Source organism: Nyctibius grandis, chromosome 10, assembly GCF_013368605.1.
Source record: "Nyctibius grandis isolate bNycGra1 chromosome 10, bNycGra1.pri, whole genome shotgun sequence".
Lineage (NCBI taxonomy): Eukaryota > Metazoa > Chordata > Aves > Nyctibiiformes > Nyctibiidae > Nyctibius > Nyctibius grandis.
In genome coordinates, this window is record NC_090667.1 from 19,838,861 (window position 1) to 19,856,069 (window position 17,209).

At 36.6% G+C, this 17,209-nt stretch overlaps 1 protein-coding gene across 1 annotated transcript in view; it reads left to right on the forward strand.

Moving 5' to 3' along the window:
• CACNA1D (calcium voltage-gated channel subunit alpha1 D) overlaps positions 1-17,209 on the forward strand; it is a 183,824-nt gene that overhangs the window by 93,847 nt on the left and 72,768 nt on the right. The window contains exons 10-18 of the mRNA XM_068409430.1: positions 3,831-3,918; positions 4,622-4,648; positions 10,940-11,100; positions 11,689-11,914; positions 12,059-12,266; positions 14,159-14,279; positions 15,345-15,459; positions 16,164-16,233; positions 16,866-16,932. Of these exons, the coding sequence (XP_068265531.1) occupies positions 3,831-3,918; positions 4,622-4,648; positions 10,940-11,100; positions 11,689-11,914; positions 12,059-12,266; positions 14,159-14,279; positions 15,345-15,459; positions 16,164-16,233; positions 16,866-16,932 (1,083 nt within the window). The remainder of the gene's footprint in view (positions 1-3,830; positions 3,919-4,621; positions 4,649-10,939; positions 11,101-11,688; positions 11,915-12,058; positions 12,267-14,158; positions 14,280-15,344; positions 15,460-16,163; positions 16,234-16,865; positions 16,933-17,209) is intronic.

The following is a 17,209-nucleotide window of genomic DNA, read 5'->3' on the forward strand; positions in this document are numbered from 1 at the left end:
TGAGAAAGAATTAGGAGAATTTTGGAGCTCATGGAACTGATTGGATGTTACTAGCAGACAGAAAATGACCATTTTGCAAGATTCATCTAAAATTTTGCCAGTATAGTGCCTTTTTTAATAATGGTAAGATTTTCTCCAGTAGCTGTTACTGATTATCTGACTAGCTGTGCAGATCACTCCACTTCTGCAGCTCTTTTCCTTCAGCATGTGTAACCAGAAAGCTACCCAAGGTGCATCAGTGTGGAAATGAGATCAACCTATGGATCAAAAATGCATAGCTGAAGTTGAACCAGATTAAAATATTATGTACTTTCTAGAGGAAAACATTTCCAGCAGTAATATGTGCCACCACAGTGCAATAACTCAGGGTGTAATTTAGTCTGCTTCTGGATTCTACAGTGACACTAAATTGTCATATTGCAGTATTATGGAATTTATTTCTTCCAGCTCCAGCTGGCTAGGACATGTCAATGCTGATGGACACTGACTTGCCCTTAGCTATGCATTAGTTACGTTATGTCCTGGAATAGAGTTTGAAATCCATGCTCCAAAATCTGCAAACTGTTTAGAGTAAATAGTGAACATTATAACATGAGAAAAACAATCTATTTTCTTATCCACAGAAATAAAACATAGTAGCTGATATATTTGACCTGTTTTCTATATACTCAGGAAAGTGTTAAGCTGCATGCTATATGGGTTGTTTATACTGCCTAATGCAAGCATTCTTTTGTTTGAAATCAGCTACCATAATTGAAGAGAGCTGATATTATCTAGAAATCTGGATAAATGTTCAGAAGAACGCCAGTAAAATAAGGGCAAAAGACGAATCAAGAATAGAGAATATGCGGTATCTTCCTTTCAATACTGGAGTACCAGTGTAAAGATCTCAAAGCTGGCCTTACTGAGATCAGACGGTCTTCTAAAAGTCCATTCTGTGTGCTGTACTTTGCCCAATGAACACCACCCTTAAAAAGCTGTGGTCGGGAAATTGAACCTTTTCAAGACTTGCCAGGTTGCTTGCATTAGCGAGAGTGGATGTGGTCATGCAGTGCTGTTGCTGTTTTATTCTGGCTAAAGATTTAATGACTTGCTAGCATTGCTGGAGCTAGACTTCCACGTGGTGCCTTTCTCAGTACTGCTGTAAGTTTTTCTTTTGGCATATAAATCACAGTGTAACGACAGCTGAGTTTCTAATGTAAACTGAACTGTCTATGGTTCTTTTTTTCCTCTTCCGTTTTTGTAACACAGCACCTGCAAGTCACTAATAGAGCTAGAGCAATAGCCCTCTCTGAAAGAGAGTAATGTTCTGGCTGTATTTAATAATTAGCAGAACTGACACTAGCTTCAATAGGGACAAAGATTTTTTTTTTTTTCCTTTAGTACTTTGTTTTTCTTTATGCAAACACATTCAAAAAGGGCTGGTATTTCTTACTGTAGGTTAATGCATCAAGTCTGGGTAGACTTGAATTAAAATTATATTACTTTACAGTTACTCTTTTAAAAATTATTTGGCAGGTATTAAAACAAATAGCATTTGTGTGACACCGAGTGACACTTTATGAGGAACTGGATTCTAGGTACTGCTTTTACATGAGGGAAGGGTCGATAAATTTGAAACAAGTGTGAGACACACATTGCACATGTAATGCTTGCAAAAGCAGGCCTAGCTCTGTTTTCATGGCAGTTCTTAATAACAGTGTATGAAACAGGACGTCTGCACTCATGTTTTGCAGTTGCCCATCACAAGTGTTAGTGTTCATCATGAGGTGGCTATAATATTGTGTTTCCTAATAGCATGGAAGTCACCCAGCACAAGACAACCATTTCAGTTCTTTACCGGAGAGGGAAACTCCTTGCATTTATTGCAAAAGACACTGGCGTTTTTTAAATAAAACCTGTTAGTTCTGAAGATCTGAGACTGTCTGAAATAGTTTTGTAAATTTTTTTTTGTCTTAAACACTTCAAAATTTTAGTACTTGAATTTGGATGTCATCAAAGATAGTTTCCTTTACATTTGAATGAAATTCCTTTTGAACTCTGTGATGGTAAGCCGTGAAGTTCACACAAGAGTAGGATTATTCATTTTCTTAAAACTGATTTATAGCGAGAATCATCATATTAGAATTGAGGCACTTGAAGGTGCTAAACAGGGATTTTTTACATACAGAGCAATTACAGTAATATTTTAAAAGAATCATCAAAACAGAAGAACCTTGTGAAAGAAGGTTTTGCTCTGCTTACTGCCTGAAGTGCCTTGTTTATTCAAACACCTGCATGGACATTTTGAATCTCTTTGTTATGGTAACTCTGTGTTTAACAGTTCATGTCATGGTGACTTACATTTATGGGGACAGATTCTCAGCTGTTGCAGATAGTAGCTGAGCATTTAGCCTGCATAGACCTGTCAGTGTCTCAACTTGGATGGAATTGATGGGCATGGAAGTTGGACTGCCATTTACCACTTCCATGTATCTCTGTGTTAATGTGAGGTAATACAGAAGCTGTGCAGAGAAACTGTTACTAACAGTTCTCATTTTGTACCTGATCTGTAGACAAATCAGAAAATTCAGGGCCTGATTCTCAAGTTTCACTTATATTAAGATGTGTGTAATTAAGCCTGCTTTAAGCCTCCTTTAGGCTACCAACATAGTGAGACATCCCTAACAGAAATAGGCATGGTAGCCCTTCTGCCTTCAGTACACTCAGTCCACAGACATTGACTTAAACCCTCCCGAACAAAACAGACAAACAAAAAAACCAAGCAAGCAAACCATTGAAACAGCAGAAGTACACCCCCGAATACCTTTAAGATACTCTGTTTTTCTTTTGTTCTTGGGGTTCTACAGTAATTTCAGTGCATCTTCCGCCTCTCTCTTTTCCTACTTTATATGGTATTTCTACTGTATAAACCAGCAACATTAATTTTACACTTGTTCTTGAGGTTTTCTTCTCATGCTTGCTTTGCAGACATGGAAGTAGTGTTCTCCCCTAGGAAGTACTGAGAACTTTGGCTGTTCATCATTTCGTAACACTTCTTGACATTTGTTGTCCTCCCTCTACATTTCAGTTGATTTGAAGATAAATGATAATGAGCGATCTGCAAATGAGTTTTGTCTAAAAAACCATTAGCTACAATTGCTAACTGTTCAGTAATGATCTGCTGTATGTACAGTAATTCACTGTGTAATGTATGCAATAATCCCCTTTTTATTGGCAGTAATTTTCATCCTTTGTGGTAGCTGTTCTGCCATTCCCCGTGCTCCTTCCTGTCTTCTCATACAGTATTTGCAGGCACAATTACTTTCTAGCATCTTGCCTTGACAATTCATAATGGAAGTAAAAGCGTAGAGTGGTCAGTATGATCAGAGTGTGGTAGTTCCTATTTTCGGAAGAACTTTGATGACATTTTTTGGAATTAGTGAGCATGTTAACAACACTTAAACTGATAAGCACCTCCAAAGTGTTAACAGAACAGTGCTTAAAATGAAAGGTCACAAAATCTAGCTCAGATTTATTTCTTTACTAGGGGTAGCATGCTCTTTGTTACAGAACTCCTCTACATTGTATTCTGTACTGCATTTTCAACAGTTATGTTGAATCATTGAGAAAAAAAAAAAGCTACAGTACACTCTGGAATTCTGTGTGCTTTCTTTTGTCATAAGAGGAGGACTGATGAAGTGTCAGACTTCATCTGCTATTCCTCAGATCTTCCAAGCTTTCACTAGACCTGCAAAAAGTGGAGGCATTCTTGCAATAGAACAGGAGATCGCATTCTGTGCAATGCCTTGCTTGGCTGTCGATCTAAAGCAATTTCTGTCTCCTAACAGCAAGCATGCCCACCAGTGAAACTGAATCAGTGAACACTGAGAATGTGAGTGGAGAAGGAGAGAACCCAGTATGCTGTGGGAGTTTATGGTGAGTACGCGAGCTGTTTTCAAGTACCCACCCTCATCTCAAAATTTAAGAATAATTCTTGCCTATTGTTTATTTAGCCAAAACCGCTTTCAAATAGTCAAGCTTTGTATGACATGGGTTTTTTTGCCTTTCAGTAGTTTAATATTAGACCAATTATTACAGCATTAAAACACTCCTAAAATTTTCAAGTTAAGAAGATATAAAACAATTCAACTAAACTTCCAGTGGAGTCATGTTTTCCTGGAAGCTTTTTAAAAATATAATTATTTTCCAAAATAATGAGAAAAGAACAGAAGTCCCCTGTGACATGTAAAAAGAAACATTTTCTGTTAAATTGTGCATGATCTGGAGAATATGTATTTTTTAAGCAATAAGTAAATGTATGGGAGTATTTATATATCCCATGGTGTTCACTATTTATTTGCTCAGATTTTCATGACTTCCAAGCAGCTTCTACATGAGTAGTTTATTTACTTAGTTTTAAGGGAGATTTCCTTTCTTTCACTTAGAAAATTTGTAAAGCTTTAGAAATGGTATTTCAGACAATAAATAACAGACAATAGAATTTCAGCATTCATGATGCATTTTGTTAAAAGTTTGTTTTTGTGTATATGTAATTCCAATGTATTGATTTACAAAATTCTAGAGAGAACAAATTTATTTTTTCCACATTCTTAAAAACGTGTTTTTCTTTTTCTTCTAGTCAAACCATCTCAAAATCCAAGTTCAGGTCAGTATTTTCCTCTCTCTTCATCACTTTTTTCCCTTGTGACTATTTACACATCATGATGATCTCATATAATTATTCTTTGTATACTACACTTTAAATTTTACTGTGTGAAAATTCTTCCTAACAGTTACTGGTGAATAGAAAAGTAAAGTATCCATGAACACTCTTGGAAATCAAACTCACTGATTTGCTTTGCTGATATTTGTGGCTCTCTTTTCACTTACTAGGGGCATTTGGGAATATGAGCTTCTATTTTTACGTATGATTGCAGAAGGGAGGTGTTATAAGCAAAATTAAGAGTTAATAGTCCTAATATTGTAGAGACTGGATGTGCCAGTACAAAACCAATAGGTTTCTTTATTTTGATTTTATTTTCCAGTCTTATAGGACATATATTTAGTAATTAGAAAGGTTAATTGCAAACACAGAAGAGATCCATCTTTCTGTTTAAAAAGGTTAGGTTACTCCATGAAGGAATAATAATAAAAAAAAAGCTATGTGATGTAAGGTAAATAATCAAGTAGTAGACTTAGTGAGTCACAAAGGGCAAAGACACTCCTACAGTTGCAGACAACCCACAGAATAAATATTTTTCAAGGAAAACTTTCAGTGAAAAAAGGGACAACCAAGAAGATTTGGCAACATCTGGCATCAGCAGTTTTGGCAACATCTGGAATTATTCCAATTTTTTAACCCTAGTAAAACTGATTTCAGTGTTGGATGTGTAGCAAGTAATTCATTGGTAACAGCAGTGTATTCTCCTTGCAGCAATGAAGAGGAATAGCATACCCAGGTTTATTCTACTAGCCTTACTAGCTCTAATGACCTACCAGCGCTGACCAGTTGCGAGGAGTTGGAGTGGACTTGTGTTCCTTCTGAACAGTCTTCTTTCTTTTTTGAAGAAGAGCTCCCAGGCAACAGTTAACTGGTGCTTTTCTACACTGAGAGTTTTTTCCTGTGACGCTATCAACAAGCTTTACTTTGTCATCCCTTTCAGCCAGCAAACTGTGACAGCACATAAATGTGCCTCACTGCTGAAGTCAATGTAGATTTGGCCATTTATGATAGTAGTGAATACACAACTAGCTTCTTAGAAGTTTCATCATTAGTTATAAAAGCTGTATCATTTATTGTATGCCTTCTGGTACAGAAACTGACCTTAGCTACACCAGTTAAACGGACCAGTTATGTCCAGGTGGACCTTTAAACTTAACCCTTCATGAGAATTGAGAGATGAGACTGCTTTTAGCTTAATAAAGAGAAGTGATTCAGTGTGCTAATGATCTGTAATTTCTCTTGCCATTGCTTCCAGTTACCATAACAGTAGAACAAATGGAAGAATTTGCTTAGTATTTCATTAGCTGGCAATCCCAAACAAGCATGATTATTTTGAATCATGAGATTGTCTCCAATCAACCTTATAGCATACTACTTATTGCTATGAAGCCTGCGTACGCTGGTTTTAAAGGAGAAAGTCGAATATCAAGTGGTCACATGAAACTTCAAATACCATGAAGTCTATTGACTGCCGTTATACTACGTTCACCAAGTTCGGTCTATTTGTACAGTGGGGACTCGTAAAAGCATTACAGAGAAAGCAAAGTAATGGCTACGTTCTGAACCATGCCCATTATTCATGTTTTAAGGAAAAAGAGAACTCCAGATGCTCTGTTAAATGAAAGCTGCTACATCATCTTTCAGAAAGGAAAATTTCTACCCAAACCTGATGTTTTTAATAGTCCAAGCAGCGAGTAAGAAGCAGTCGGTGCTACCCATTCTAGAGTCACTTCATAATCAACGCATCTTTTTGGAAGAAAACTTATTTGCAAGCCAGAAAGTCACCAAAGTATCTCCAGCTGTCTAGATTCTGCCACTGTCCTAAATGTCTTTTGCATGAACTCTTTGATCAGAATCTGTTCTTGTGGCATTAAAAAAAAAGTCACACAGAAGTTCATTCATACACGTATTGCTGCATGTATTCACAGAAGTTGTATCAATCAGCAATGGGATTTTGATGTCTCTTATTTGGAAGTGCTGCAGGGGTCTGCAGCTGCTTGAGGTCTTCAATCATACCTAAACTTTTTAAGCTGAATTTGGTAATGGGTATTCCCCCTTCAACTTTCACATCTTTACTTGTAGCACTGGAGAAAGATCTATCTCTTTTAACTCGATGAATCCATGCGAGGAGTAGTTTTGAGGCAACAGACCACAAAATTATAGTTGCACCATTGTCTTCCAAACAGATGTGGCTTGCACCATGTCCCAGATTCCTAAAAACAGCTGACAACATCTGTTATCAAGAGAAAAAGCACTTTGAAGAACTTCTGGCTTTGCAGTGCCACTAAGAACAGTGTATATCTGCTCTTCTATCTCTATAAGGATCTGCAGACTCACGGTTCTCATCCCATTGCTTCTGCATAACTAATGTCTCATATTTGCAAAATCCATTTTTCTGATATGTCAGAAGAAAGTAATTTTGATGTTTTTCACTGGAATCACTAGTTTTTAAAAAGCTCTGTTTAGTACCTAATATATAGAAACTCTCATTTCTGCAGCAAAGCCCTGGCTTATGTGTTCAGCTGTCAGGGATATCCTAGCACATTCTAAGCCAAATGCTATATCTTTGTCTAATTCTCACTCTTCTGGCCTGATCCTTGCTTTGACTTCACAAATGTTATTCTGCAATGGCAATACACTGTGTTTCAGGGCAAAGTAAATCAGGACATAGCTTATCAAGGATACTGGTTTGACCATAAATGTCTTTGGATGTTTGGATCTTTGCCTTTGGATCAAAAATCTAAAATGCTTTTTGTTGCAAGCTAGCCTACTTGCTGTACCACAAGTGAAAACAGAAGTTAATCCTCAGAAATATGTTTCTATACAGTCAGATGGGTAGTTGGTCAAGAGAATCACCTCCTAGCAAGATATAGCAATTATCTGCCAGTTTATTAAGTGAAGGTGTATATCAACCACACATGATGCTAGGATATATATGGGCAAATATGATGTGCTGTATATTTGTAATCTTCTAGGTGGAATTTGAAATGTTTTGATACTAGAACAACTGTTTGTCTTCTCCTCACGTGGAGGTGACACACATATGATTAGAGGAAGACGGGGATCTGCTAGTTGAAGAGATTTGTGCGCATTGTCCTCTGTGAAGATCCCTCTTTTTAAGAATTTGCTTCCTCATTTGTCAGTATGACTATATGATCACATTAATCTTCAAGTCATGCTAAAAAGCTGGTATTATGCCCTGAATCCTGTAACTACAAAAATGAGGAATGGAAAAATAGTCTCAATAGCTTCTATTTTTTTCATAATGAGTGAGTGCTCTGGTGCAATTCTTCTGTCTCATATTTTATAAATAAGAGTAGTGAAGTGTAGGGTTTCTGCACAGATGTTAGCACCCACAATTACAGAAGAATTCATCTTGGGCATTAATATTTACTTCTCTGTGATCTTAGTGGTGAAAATATCAAGCACACCAGTTTCGCAGATACTGGGATTACGCATGTGGTTCTAAACAGAAAGTCCAGTTTAGAAAAAAATCATGTTATAATGAAAGGCTGCTGATACAAAATAATCTGAAAATCAATGTCCTTACCTTTGTGTAGATCTAGTAGCAACACACAAACACACATGAATAGCAAGTAAATGAAGTAAAGATTCATAGATTCTGCACGACTGACTGACACTGAGTTGTCAGACGCAGTGCAAGGCTGGATTTCCCATGTGTGGATTCAAATGTAAGACTAGGGCCTAAAGGACCACCTAAACATGAATACCTGAGTGAATGAAAGTGAAATTGGGAATACATCTGTAAGAATAATGATTTGCTCATAAATAGTTAGGAAGGAAAAATGATAAATTCTTTAATGAGAACAAAAGCAGTGAATAATTTGGTTTGTTGTAACGAACTATGTCAACTGTATGTGCCCTCTGTGATTTTAATATTTATTCAACTGCTATATTTTGTGAAAAATGCTTGATAATTTCATGAAAACAATATTATGTCATTGCAAATTTATGAAAATGGAATTTCCCTTCAAAATAGAAGAGTACATTTCATTCTTCCAGAACTAAAATGATGCTATTTGTTAAAACTTAGGAGGGGCCATTATTAAAAAATAGAAAACTGTTGAGTGAAAATAGTGTAATTTGTTTTCCTATTTTATATAGCCACAGGTTTTCCTGGCACAACAGGCCATCTACTTCAGTCTGCTACTTACTGTTTATTTCTTTGCTTGTACCAATCTAATGAAGGTAGAAAATTACTCTCGTTCTCCTTTTTGAATTTTTGCTTTCTTTCTGTAGGCTTTTTACATATGCTTATATTATTCATACACTTCTACATGTGAGTGCCATTGCACACCCTTTGGCAGCACTTTCATATGTGCACCACTTAGCTATACTGTTCCGTCACTGATTCCACAGACCTTTTGGGGAAAAAAAAAGCCCCGCTGGCTTCAGAGAGCTATGAGTTATACACTTTGAGACTGCTTTTGTCTCCTTTGAGTAGAGATATCCTAACAATATTATTCTTGTGTCATTGACTTTGATGATAGGATGTTCTGTGAGCGTAAAAAAAGGCTCTTTTACCTATCCAGGGAGTGAACCATCCTGATGATGGCCATGGAGGTAGCGCTGTTTAGCAGGGGACTGGCAAGATAAGAATGTTCTTGAATACTGTATTGATTTAGGTCAGGACAGGATATTTTTCCTTTATATGGTTAGAATACTGCAGAGGCTTGAAGCATCTTTGTACAGATATCTGAAACCAGTATTAATTTCCATTGCTCCTCGTACAAGTTGAAGGTGCGTAAGGAAAACTCAGTTAATGCTTGAATGCAGTGCCAAGCTCAGTTATTTTTATGGTGATGTTATTGCATATTGGTTCTATTTTCTGAGGCCGATTTAAAGCATTTCTGATTTTATGCACACTAAATACAATACCTGCTAATTCAGACACTAAAAGTATTAAGAAATTCACCTAGTTATTTGTAACAATTTTCAAAAGCCATAGTTCCATGCTTTGGTACTGCCAAAAAGGGCTGCAGTGCCCTTCTCCTGTCTCAGCTGCTCATTTTTCCTGCTCTTTCTGTGATGCAGCAGTACAATGAATTGGATCAGACAACTGACCTGCTAAAATCAACCCAGGATAAAAGGTCTTGCTCGCTTCACTAGGGCTACTTTGGCTAAAGGGAAAGGAGAGGGCAGAGCAAGGAGAGCAGACCACCCCTTTCCTTCACAACAGATTTATGCTAGACTGGCTTGATAGTGAAACTATAGAGGAAGAAGCTTATACATGCACACTCTTCTCAGTTCTTTGCTATTTTAAGGCTAGGTCAAGCTTCCATTGGAGTCTGTGCCTGCCCTGTCCCTTGAATTTTGGATGAAGCAGTTGTGGGTTCCTAAAATTTATTATCTGAGTCCACGGCTGTAGTTCTGGGTGTGTGAATTTTATATGACTCCCTTTTAGGTAATATCAAGTGCTTCCTAATCCTTCTCTTCCTATGACCCAGCAATGTATTTTCTTCCTGTTTCACAAATGGAAATGCGACGCAGGGAGATGAATTGGTTCACTAAAGTTCCCAGAAGTGAAGCAGAGAAATTAAATCTAGTTTTATGAGCTTAAAGCTAAGCTAATACCCTCACTTGTGAATCTAGCTCATATCTAGATAGGGCCAGTTTGCTAGTCCTTGACTGACACTCTTCATTTCACAAACATTTGCCCACTGACACAATTGCAAGGCACATCAGTAGGAATCTCTAGGAGTCGCTGAGATTTCTAACGTTATAGGGTAGATTTCTAAAAGTTGACCTCAACCGTTCTTGCCTTGTTTAATCCTGCTGGAATTGTGCCTGTGGTTTAACTCAAAGCCTACATTTTCAGGCTAAATGTAATTTGAATTCTAAGTTGCTTCATTGGCTTTTCTTTACTGCTATTAAGTGTATGGGGCCTGGGAAGACATATATATCTTGTTACTCAATGAAATGTTAAATGCAGCTTAATCTAATTATGTCACAGGCAATTAGAGTCTCCAAAAGTTGTGGTTTGCATTTAAAAATCTATAATGCAATCTAAAAAAGGAATAACAAATTAGCACTCCCTGATCTGCAACTGGTAATAATTTACCACAACTATCTGAAGTATTGTGCACGTATTTATGAAAATACACCTGCTCGCACATACATACTTGCACTATGTTTTCTACACAGATGAAACTCTTCTTAAGTTCATATGTTTTTTCTGTATAATAATAAATTTGTTTTTATTTGAACTTTCAGTCGACGCTGGCGTCGCTGGAATCGATTTAATCGAAGAAAATGTAGAGCTGCAGTAAAATCTGTCACATTTTATTGGCTTGTTATTGTCTTGGTCTTTCTGAACACATTAACTATCTCATCGGAGCATTATAATCAACCTGACTGGCTGACCCAGATCCAAGGTACAATCAAAAATTATTTGTCCTGTTTTTGACTTATGGATACTTGCATTCTATCAGTGGCTACTTTTGTGCTTTGCCATTTTGTTGTTGTTTGCTGTCCTGCAGGATATTCAGCCCAGCCAAAGGGAGATACAAGAAATGACTGAATGTATTCGATTTCCACAACTGTAACACTGCTTAATGGCGTACCAGCAAAAAACTGACAATATCAATTGGAAATACCTGTACTTTTATTGTTAAACCGTGCTTGAAAGATGAGGAAGAAAATGATAACTGGCACAGCAGAACATGCTATGGGCTGTGTTGCTTAAGTTACACTGTGGACTCAAGCTGTGAGCTGAGCAGCCATGTACTGCACAACAAATTGGAAAGATGAATAGTTTATAGGTGGCAGGAAGCTTTACATCTCTGTGTAACTTTTGCCACTTGGGCATCAAATACATTCCAACATAAAAAAACAGTACTTCTTTCTTAAGCAAAAGCCTGTGAACGAGTATAGAAAGCATAGTGCTAATATGTTAACATAAAAATGGAATCTATGAGACAATTCAGGAATGTCTTTTCTTTTTTTCTTCTATTTTGTTCCAGATATCGCAAATAAAGTTCTTCTGGCTTTATTCACCTGTGAAATGTTAGTAAAGATGTACAGCTTGGGCCTACAGGCTTATTTTGTTTCTCTCTTTAACCGCTTTGATTGCTTCGTTGTTTGTGGTGGCATTGTTGAAACCATTTTGGTGGAGTTGGAAATCATGTCACCCCTTGGAATTTCAGTGTTTCGCTGTGTTCGTCTCCTGCGTATTTTTAAAGTAACAAGGTAAGATTAACTAATACTGCTAATTTTAGGTATAGCTGAAGGGTGATCAGCAATTCTTTTGTAATACTTCATCATGCGCTGCTCTTTTACTGTTTTGTTTGGGGTTTTTTTGGTGTGTGTTAACACACGCATTTTAATTTATAGGCACTGGGCATCCCTGAGCAACTTGGTAGCATCCTTGTTAAACTCAATGAAGTCCATTGCTTCACTGTTGCTTCTGCTTTTCCTCTTCATCATAATCTTCTCGTTGCTTGGAATGCAGCTGTTTGGAGGCAAATTTAATTTTGATGAAACTCAAACAAAACGGAGCACCTTCGATAATTTTCCACAAGCTCTTTTAACTGTATTCCAGGTAACTTACTTTCATCCCGTATGAAACATTTTACCTTTGATGATCAACAAAACTGTTTAAGTGATCATGTTGCCTGAAAATAAAATCACGAATATGGTTTATTCAGTTTACTTTAAGTAGCATTCTGCTCATTAAATTCAGTACTCTGGTAACTCTGCACCATTTGTACCATTTGTTTCATGTCTTATTTGATCTATCTATGCAACACAGCTGTCATATTACTTCACAAAATTAGATCTCCTTTGTCCATCAAATACATGACTAGAAAAAGAGGTGGAATGTTATTTTTATTTTAATCAAATTGTTTTCTTTAACTTGATGAGCTATATAAAAGTTCAGCTATTCACAAGCAGGAAAAAATTAGAAGCGTTGTAAGAGTGTATATTTGCATATGGGCCATATCACTTACTATAATATAAAAATAAGTATTAATTTATTTAAAGAGATACTGTCAGGTTTATTAAAATTTTAAAGCAACTTGTCTGCTACTTGTGAAAAGATAACACCATACTTACAGTTTACTTTTCACTGGTTTATGATCCTTTTTTTTTTAATTTTTCCCAATTTTGATACTGGAATTAGGCTAGTTGGTTTCATCTTTCCATTTTCACATTCAGCTTTGCACATGACCACAATGTTTGGTTTCAGACATTGTAGGTGAGTGTTTAAAGCTGACCCTGCAAAACTCAACTTTGTGTCAACTTCCTATCTCTTTGGTAGAGGTTTCATCTGATGGCTGCCCAGAGCGAGCAAAAAGTCATTCCATGTAATTTTAACATAAGGAAATCTTAATGAGAAGTTTCCTTAAGAGGAAAAGTGTTCACATTTGACCTGACATTGTCCCTTTAAAAAATTAAGGCTGTACTTTCAAACTCAGCTGAGTTGGATTTTATTCAGATTTTAGGCTGCCTCATTTTCAAAGGAATGAGGCTTCCTTCAGTTTCAGAATACACTCAGGAGCAACCAACCTGTTGGGTGCTCAACAACTGTGAAAATCAGCTTGATAAGTTTAGCTCTCCAAAAATGAATTTCAGAAATTGGCATGCATATAATTTTCTTGAACAACCACTTAATTACTTGAAAGAAGAGTCAGTATTACATGTTTTTTCAGGATAGAACTGATAATTTTTAAGTTACTTAGAAATAAATAAAATGCCCCAATAACCTGCATTGTAATCCTCAGATTTTTTTTGGTAGTACAGAGTAAGTGGAGTTGCCTCATTGTAAACTATCCTTTTAACTAATCAACAGATTTCTGTAAAATTCTTTTAGACTTTGGTGAAATTATGTGAAAAAATAGCCAATAAGAAAATAATGTCATTTTCCCACAGCATTGAGCTCCATTCAGTTTAAAATAGCTACCATTTCAAAAGCTACAGCAGTAGTATATGTGTGTGGTACATGTATTATATAATTTATGATAAGGCAGCTAGTCCCCATTAAAACTGAAATTGGGTAGACCAATTTGCAGGACTAACAAATGGCATACACTAGAAAAGATTTGTGGACACTGTTTCAAAAAAAGAGAACCTTAAAGCGTGTACTAAGTGATGAACACTTGCAGGCATTACTACATATGCGGCATTACTGAAAATCAGGGCTCTAACTTTTGCATGCCAATATCAATAAAATTACAGGCTTCCATTTTTATTATTTTTGCCTTTGAAGTTCAGTGATGTAAATGCGTAGCATAAGATAAAAGCTAGTAGAGTTAAACCCAAGCTTTCAGGAGATGCTTATTTAAATGGAAATTTCAAAACAATGCACTAAGAGATTATGGTATAGCTTTGTGTATACAGAAGGTTAGCCTTATTGTGTGTTGTGGTCGGAGGAAACGTATTGCTGTTTGCTCTTTTTCATGCTGAGTTAGTAATAATATATCTGCTTCTTAGATTCTAACAGGTGAAGACTGGAATGCTGTTATGTATGATGGCATAATGGCATATGGTGGCCCATCATCGTCAGGAATGATAGTCTGTATATATTTCATTATCCTCTTCATCTGTGGTAACTGTATCCTTTGGACTCACTGGAAACATCTCCAAATGTGGCTGTGTGCTGGGGACATGCAAAATTTCTCTAGGAGGGAGTAAATTGCAAGGGACATGCAAGCGCTTTCTGCATGTGCTAAGTCCTTTAAATAGACTTTTCTTTGCATACCCGTTCCCTAATGAACGAGACTCCAGTGACCTCTGAGACCATCTCCAGCCACCACAATGGCAGAAACCAGAGAATTTTTTCTTTCTTCCTTCAGTGGGAAAACAGCCTTATTCTACCTGCTTGTCTTTATGTGACATCCTTCCCTCTGAAAATGCATGGACGTAGTCTGATCTCTGTGGCAGTAATTTCCCGTTTATCCTTTTGACGCTTGATACAGCCCTGCTAATTCTGACACACGCTGACATTGTATGCAGTGATCCACTGTATAATGCAGGGACCAGATGAGAGAAATCTGCACAGAGAAATGCTGAGTCAGTTAGGATTAAGTCTGCTGAAGCATTCCCCTTCCCTGCCTTCAGTGTACTGAAAATACTTCCTTGGCCTCGTGTAGCAACAGAAACTAGTGTCATTCTCAGAAGTTCTTAAAAGGTCAGGAGGTGACAAAAGGGCAAAACCGTTCTATTTTCTGTAGTACACGGTACTTGTATCAGTATTTGTACTTAACTGATACAGACTGAAGTACAGAATTTTATATAGATTGTTGTAGACACAGAAGATAGTGCATTATAAAGATTAATTTTTCAAAATGCCTGAACAGTCTTCACTTTAAATAGACAATGTTTCATATTTGAAACTTGCTCAGGCTAGAATAAAGTTGAATTTCATTTATTTAAAAAAATACGTTAACTATTCTGCTATTTTAAGATCAGTGACCCTAATGGATCTCTGCTCATTTTACACCAAGTATTAATCTAGTCCATTACATGAGTGTTATTTGCACTACACTCCAGCATCACAAATCTCTACGCTGTAGGTTGGGAACATGTGTTTTATATCTCTCACATTGTTGGTGTTTATGCTGATAATAAACCAAACGAGTATAGTAAGGCATAATGTCCTTAAAATGATTTGAAATAGATATCTTGCTAAATGTCTTCTTGGCCATTGCTGTGGATAATTTGGCAGATGCTGAAAGTCTAAATACAGCTCAGAAAGAAGAAGCTGAAGAAAAGGAAAGGAAAAAGAATGCGAGGTAAAATAGCATGGGCATGTTGAATAAGCAGGAGAGGGAGGGAGGAAGGTGCTGAATTCTTTCATAAGGATTTTCTTTATATAAATGTTTTTACCATCTTCAAAATTTATTTGACTCGGGGAAAAAAATGAAAGCGTTTACCTAGACATTAAAATGAGACCCAATTAGTATGATTTCAGATAAAAGTTGGGTAGTAATTGGAAAAATGGGGTGAATTAAGGACATAATGATAAGCCAACTGATATTTAAACATTGCAATGGTAGGATTTATTGTGCAGTTAGAACAAGAATGTATCTGTTGTTGCCAGTGCACAACGCCCTGTGGAATCAGTTCTCTAAGCCTTATATAGACAAGGAAAAAAACCTTCCTTTGAAATCAGTGCAGGCCTACTGAAGTCAATGCAAGTTGTTTGTATGAGTCCAAGGGTACAGTTTATCCCTTTAAAAAGGAGTAATGATCATGCATTGACTTTTTTAGGGATTAGCTTCTGGAATTATATTAAAAATTATAATCTTTTAAATGGATCATTGTGTTCACATGCAATAGATTTTATTGCTCTGACACCTGCAGCTGTGCAAATAATTTAAAATATTTTACTATATAGTTAGGTATGCTCTCTTAACTTTTCATAGAATGGGTATAGTTCACTTAGAATCTGTCTTTACATGATGTGCTTTGTAATTGTTATTGTATTGTTTTGTAGAAAAGAGAGCCTGGAAAATAAAAAAAGTGAGAAGTCGGAAGGTGACCAAAAGAAGCCCAAGGATAGTAAGGTGTTTATTCTAAAAATTGTGTCTTTTCTAAGAAGCAGTTTTACTAACTTTGCTAGGGAGTAGTTTTCAAGACTACTGTGCATTCTGCAACTTCTTTTATGAACCCGTCATCCCTACATTTCTTTTCCAGGCAAAGGAAACTTAGTTCTTATGCTTTGCATCCTCACAGAATCTCTTAATCCAGAAAATCCTTTTGGTTTCAGGATATCTGGAGAAGGGAAGCTCTTAAAGCATGAAATAGTCCATGTTAGAGAACTTTGATGTTATTTTAGTGTCCCTGTAGGTATTTTGCCTGATAAATCCAATGGAAGAGATGAATGAATGGTAAACTCTTAGTAGAATGTTCAAACGTTCTTGGTAATTTTTACCAAAGCCTGTTGGTTGTGTTCTTATTGTCATCTACACAGACAGAAGAATGTGGATACTGTAGAAAAATCATCTTTTAAAAATGTGTATGAAACTGTCAGCTCTCCTCTGTTCTCAGAGTTACCCTGTTTCATAAAACTCAGATGAAGCATAGGGATCACTTCCCTGACTTCAGAGGCTTATTTGGTTTGCTTTCTGTTGAACTTTATACTCCAAGTTATATTTAAAGTTATTTTTCTTCTTGTGCATCCCTTTCATTGCTGTAGGTGACAATTGGTGAATATGGAGGAGAGGATGAGGATAAAGATCCCTATCCACCCTGTGATGTACCAGGTATGTGAATACCAGCCAGAAGACAAACATATTTAAGTTTTTTTTGCTAAAATATCCTAAACTTGCTCTTGCTGAACGCCGAATCAATTGCTTTGAAGTCGGTGAAGTTGCGCTCTGTTACCAGTGGATAAATGGGCCTGTAAGCTGCTAAGTATTGTCTCTTCCTGCAGCTTCCTAGACAGTACAAACACCATATGAGAGTTAATACTGTGAGCCTGAAGACTGCTGTGGTAATACTATCTGGATGTGAGAGCAAATTCTAAATTTTTCTGAAACG